The sequence below is a fragment of the Dendrobium catenatum genome, unplaced genomic scaffold (assembly GCF_001605985.2).
Source record: "Dendrobium catenatum unplaced genomic scaffold, ASM160598v2 fragScaff_scaffold_71, whole genome shotgun sequence".
Taxonomy (NCBI): Eukaryota; Viridiplantae; Streptophyta; class Magnoliopsida; order Asparagales; family Orchidaceae; genus Dendrobium; species Dendrobium catenatum.
Genome location: NW_021318533.1, coordinates 323,543 through 328,794, shown reverse-complemented (window position 1 = coordinate 328,794; position 5,252 = coordinate 323,543). Strand labels below are relative to the sequence as shown.

General features: G+C 36.0%; 1 protein-coding gene across 2 annotated transcripts; it reads right to left on the bottom strand.

Moving 5' to 3' along the window:
- Positions 1-1,814: 1,814 nt before the first annotated feature.
- Positions 1,815-3,005, bottom strand: LOC110097290 (cleavage and polyadenylation specificity factor subunit 2). Of its 2 annotated transcripts, none has more exons than XM_020823577.2 (3): positions 2,833-3,005; positions 2,571-2,747; positions 1,815-2,501 (listed from the first exon to the last, which is right to left on the bottom strand). In XM_020823577.2, the coding sequence occupies exons 1-3, from the start codon at positions 2,911-2,913 to the stop codon at positions 2,064-2,066; spliced, it is 696 nt and encodes a 231-aa protein (XP_020679236.1). In that variant the 5' UTR covers positions 2,914-3,005; the 3' UTR covers positions 1,815-2,063. The 2 variants fall into 2 exon arrangements, with proteins under 2 accessions (XP_020679236.1, XP_020679237.1); XM_020823578.2 differs by having other exon boundaries at positions 2,571-2,762; positions 2,833-2,954.
- Positions 3,006-5,252: the final 2,247 nt, after the last annotated feature.

Sequence of the window (5,252 nt, the reverse complement as noted above, 5' to 3'; positions counted from 1 at the left end):
ATTATTTGGGGTAAAAGTATAGATACACAAAACTACCTAGGGAAAATACAATATGTCGTATCAAATTGCTTAGAATAATGATATTTGTCATATATCAAAATTTATATGGTATAAATTGTCTAAATCATAAAATCATATGTTTTTTATTGAATTTGAGAGGGAAAGAAATTGGTAGGAAATCAAAACCATTGAAAATAAATATAAGATAAAAGTTACATGCCCTGATTGTAGCAATATCATTATCCATAACTAAAGTGATGGAAAATATCGGCCTGAGCCCCCCACATTCCCTCTCCTCTATCCTCAATCTCTTCTCTTCCTCTCCTCTATCCTCAATCTCTTCTCTTCCTCTCCTCTCTTCATACCTGGCCATGCAAATGGAATGAGGGAGCAATGGATGAGGTGAGGGATCTTAGCAGATGGATTTTGATATTTTTACAAAATAGAAATACTTTTAGTGGCCTATTATCACAGCATTAGAAATCTTAGCACCGCTCATTTCAAAACCCTCAAACAAAGAGGGCAATGCTGCTACGCTCAATAGCAGAGCGGCAGAGCGCCACAACGACCCAAGCTAAAACTTTAAGAATACATGAAATTCAAATTTGGTTCATTAACAGTTCATTAAAGAATATTTAATCATGTAAAAATTAAGGTTATTGTGATCAAGGTGACAAGAACTTTTAGAGTTGCTTTATCAAATGACCTTAATCCACTTTACGGTTAGCCTAGACGATTTATTGAGCTCTTTAATAGAATACAAAGAGCAAAGTCTTACAGAGTTAGGTTTGCTAGAAAAGGTATAGAAGAGAATTACAACATTTTTTTTGTGGAGATGAGAAAAGAATACCCATATGAATGGCTACATAGAGATTTGTAGAAGAAGTCGAGAGAGGTGCAGAAGTAACTAAGCTTTGCTCTAGGGCCTCGAGACAAATACTACTGAGCACTTATGAAGAGCTGGGCTGAGCTTAGTATTCAACAACCAGCTAGTCGACCAACTAGCTAACTCATAAACCAGCTAACTAGCCTACCCATCTACAAGGCAATCCCTCTCCCACATCTTACCTTACGTGTATAAGACTTTGTGGATAAGTTATGACCATTAAATAATAAATTGTGAAGGATAGTAGTGATGATAAGGAAATGATTGTGGGCACCAACATCATAATGGTGTTGAATATGTAGTGGTTAGGGGTGTAAGTGAGCTGAGTCGGCTCGCAAGCCTGCTCGAGCTTGACTCTTTAACGAATTCGTAAGCCGAGCTTGTCGAGTTTCGAGCTCGAGTAGAATTTCCATCAATCTCGAGCGGCTCATCTACGTGTGCGAACGCCGAAGAGCGGGCAAAGGCGGACCACAAAAATGCGGGAGAAGGCGGACCATAGAAGAGCGGGCGAAGGAGGACTGCAGAAGTGCGGGCAAAGACGGACCGCAAAAGGCTCGCGAGCTCGTTTTCAGTGGCATGAGCCGAGCTCGAGCTTTAATAAATGATCCAACCCAACAACTTGATACAAACTCAACTTAAAAAAATTCAAGTCAGCTTCTTTGATTAAAAACTATTAGCATTCAATCAAATAAATTATATATTATTCATTGATTAAAAAATCAAATCAACCTTGATAATTAATATTAGTTAATTAAAAAGATATTAACAAACAAATTGGTATTGTTTTTATTTAATTTGATTAATAGAAGTTATTATATCTAAATAGCTTAATAATTTACTAATTAATAATCAATTCAAAATATTACCTTAAACTAATCATGATTAAATTAATATAATCACAGTTGATATAGACAAAACAAACATAATAAGATCCTTAAATAAGTACCCAAATTACCGAATGACATTCAAGTAGATTGAACACCTCTCATTCCCAAAAATGTACACAAGATTGATTAAATCCTAATTTACAGGATATACTAAGAACTAAATCCTACTTGCAGCCAAACAGCCCCTACAAATAAAAATAAAAACACAACTGCTACATATGAAGAACTAAAGTCCCTCCCTCCATTTCAAAACAGCCATTTTTAACGCAAAAAACAACTTCATGAGATCTTCAATGCCCATTATTGTTATTATTATTATTATTACTATTATTATTGTTGTTGTTGTTGTTGTTATTAAAAGGAAGAAAAGCAAGATCAATATCAGGAACCTGCGGCACTCCAATGAGCGGCCAACTAGCTTCTTCAATCTCAGACTTCTTCTCTCGCCATTTAATGGAATTTCTGAGCAAATTCCCCACAATTTTCAACGGATTGCAGAGCTTATCCCTCACTGACAGCAGCAACGAGACCTCGGACATCTGCCACGCCGCGGTTATAATGATCATCACAGCTAGCAGACAATGGCTAATCCGATTCTGTATCTTGATGCTCCTCAGCTCCCTAGCAATTTTCTCAATACTAGCTTCCTGGTTGGCTCCACAGCATTTTGGGCCGTAGGGGCATTTCGTCAAACAGGTGGTGTGCGCCTCTTCGTCCAGCGATTCTAGCTGCAGAAACTTGGATTAGTACATGGAAAGGTAGATGAATTGATTGGAATTGAACGAGGAGGAGAATACCTGACAGAGTAATCTGGAAAGGAGGAGACTTTCTTCACGATCCCTGCTACTGTTGATCCTTCTGTGCTCCAGGAGCTGGTGAACGGCGGCGTGGAGGAGATCCACCTTCGTCTTCTTATCTTCCTCAGATTCCATTGGCAGAAAGGGGCAGGAAGACGCTAAAGACTGAAGATTTCTCTGCTAGATATAGTGCTGTTTAGTCATGTAATGGATTAATCAAGAGAAATGCACAAATCGGTTTCACTTTTCTTCAGGAGCTTACACGTTGTTTGCCGAACTGGTCAGGGCTCGCCCACGTCGCTCTCCTTTCGACACGTATGTATATGATAGGAGTCCCTATCATTCTTTTTTGGGGCCGTTTGAGCTATTCTGGCGCGGGCCGCGCGGCTCCTGGAGGAGGGCCGAGTTTTCTCAACCAACGAGCTATAGCTCGAGCACGTTTGATTGATGAGAAATTTGAAAAATTTTTATTTCTTTTTATGTGATTTAAAAGAATAATAGATGAAGTTTATTTGGGGCAATTTTTTTATTACTTTTTAAAACAATTTTTTTTTTACAAAATTTTCTTTAACTAAAATTTTTTATACTAAAAAGTTTTCTTTAGAAAGCCTTAAGAAAGATGTCCTAAATGAAGCTTAAATACTATTACGTGTTAGAAAATTTATGATTTTATAGTATTTTATATCTCAACTTTATATAAAAAGCGAGCATGTCCAGATAGAAGTTTTAAGAGACTTTAAAATTTTAATGTAAAAAATCTTAAAAGGGGAAATACTATTAGGAATAACTTAATTTGCAATAGTTTATTATGTAATTAAAGATAAAAGAGTAATCTTCTCCGCAATTAAAAAAAATGATATTACAAAGTTTATTATACTTATTTGATTCCCATTACAAGACTAAAAATAAAAAGTGATGGAGGGTGGAGACGATTATATAATGTCAATTAATCGAAGATAATATAATACAAGTCGAGTGTTCATGGTTGGATAATTGAAGTCAAATGATGGGGTTGAATGTTAGTAGTTAGGAAATAATGATCATCGTTACTAATGAAAACCATCAGTGATGATCGTCGGGCATCGAATGGTTCAAATTGATCCCCTGTTTATATTATTTTTCTTGTGTTTGAATGATCTTAGGTAAATATCTGTTTGGGGGGGGGGGGGGGGGGGGGTTGGTTTTTTTTTTTTGGGTTTTGAAGGATTTTAGAGAAAATTTGTTTGGGGGGGGGGGGGAGTGGGGATTAGTTCTTCTATTTTTGTAGACTCCAATTCTTTTTTAAAAAAATTTTATAGTCTTATACAGTTGGTGCATATTCTCCTTTTCCAGGCTTCACTAAAATGCTATCATCTATATGCATTACTTATTTCCCTTACATGCTCTAATGCTTCTCAATTAATGGAAACAAATTCTCCTACATAGACTAAGGCTTCGTTTGGGACAGTTTTCTTACTACTTCTTTAAGCAGCTTTCTAGTACAATTTTTTTTTTATTTTTTGTATTATAAAGTTGATTTATGAAGTAGTAAAAAAGCCGCCCAAACGAAGCCTAAGTTACGGTAGGAGTAAACATCTCTCTCTTTTTTTTTTTAGGTTCAAGTTTCATCTTCTAAAAGAAGCTCTATGTTATCTTAGATTGACAAACTATTATCCCCTTTTATCTCTGGAGTCTACAAGTGGAGTTGTTAATGACACAAGATTTTTAATATCTATAGGAGTAGAGTAGGTGAAATTATTATGTGCGGACGTCGAACGTCGTCCGGAGACCAAGCAGAATGCGTCAGGTCACCCATTGCTCAGTACCCGGCTCGGTACCAAGCTCGGTATTGCTGACGTAGCGCATTCTGGTTGGTCTCGAAACGATGAACTGCGTTCGACATCCATGCAGAATAATCTCTTTTCAGTTTTCTCTTGAATGGGGGTTAACTATCCACATTTGAAAGGATTAAGGTCAAAAATAAAAGAAATTTTCACTTTTTTCTTAGAAATGAAAGAGTAAATAATATTTTTGAGTGAAGAATATAAGATTATACATTCTAATATTATGGCAAACGATAATAATTAATAACAACTTGCTTGTTTTTGTCCCCGAAAATATTTTAGTTTTATAGAAATTGTATTTTATTTCATCTTAAAAAAAAACGTTGTAAAGCAGCTAAAATATTATATTTCTTCAAATTCAATTATTCTTAAGCTTTCAGAGTTGATTGGGCCTGTTGAATTGAGCGACTCCAAAAGCCCAATCAAACGCTTCCACGACCGCAATCAATGAAGATCAACATAGCCTTGATTTGCGCATATGCCCCCCACATGGGTAGTCTTGAAAATCACATTTGTGCAAACAATCAAAGCATTGTTCCGCGCTAATTAGATTATTTGAACATAACTTAATAAGTATTAGTTGGACCGAAAGTACTCATCTTCATATATTATAATTTCCATTTGTAGAAAAAAATTTATTTTATTGCACACGCCCTTAAATTTTATTTCTACATAAGAAGTAATTATTACGTCCGGACATCAAACGCGTCCAGAGACCAATAATCACGCGCCACATCACCGTGAGCACTCAGTATTGCTCGATATATGTTCGGATTTCCAATTTTTTGACCGGACGTAATAATTTTCCCTGCATAAGAGGGAGGAAATTTTTGAGATTTTGCCCCCATAAAAAATTAGT

Coding starts and splice junctions, on each gene's coding strand:
- LOC110097290 (XM_020823577.2), bottom strand. CDS start 2,913: ATGATAGGGACTCCTATCATATACATACGTGTCGAAAGGAGAGCGACG. Junction 2,748..2,832: donor ACCAGTTCGGCAAACAACGT/GTAAGCTCCTGA, acceptor TATATCTAGCAG/AGAAATCTTCAGTCTTTAGC. Junction 2,502..2,570: donor TTTCCAGATTACTCTGTCAG/GTATTCTCCTCC, acceptor AAGTTTCTGCAG/CTAGAATCGCTGGACGAAGA.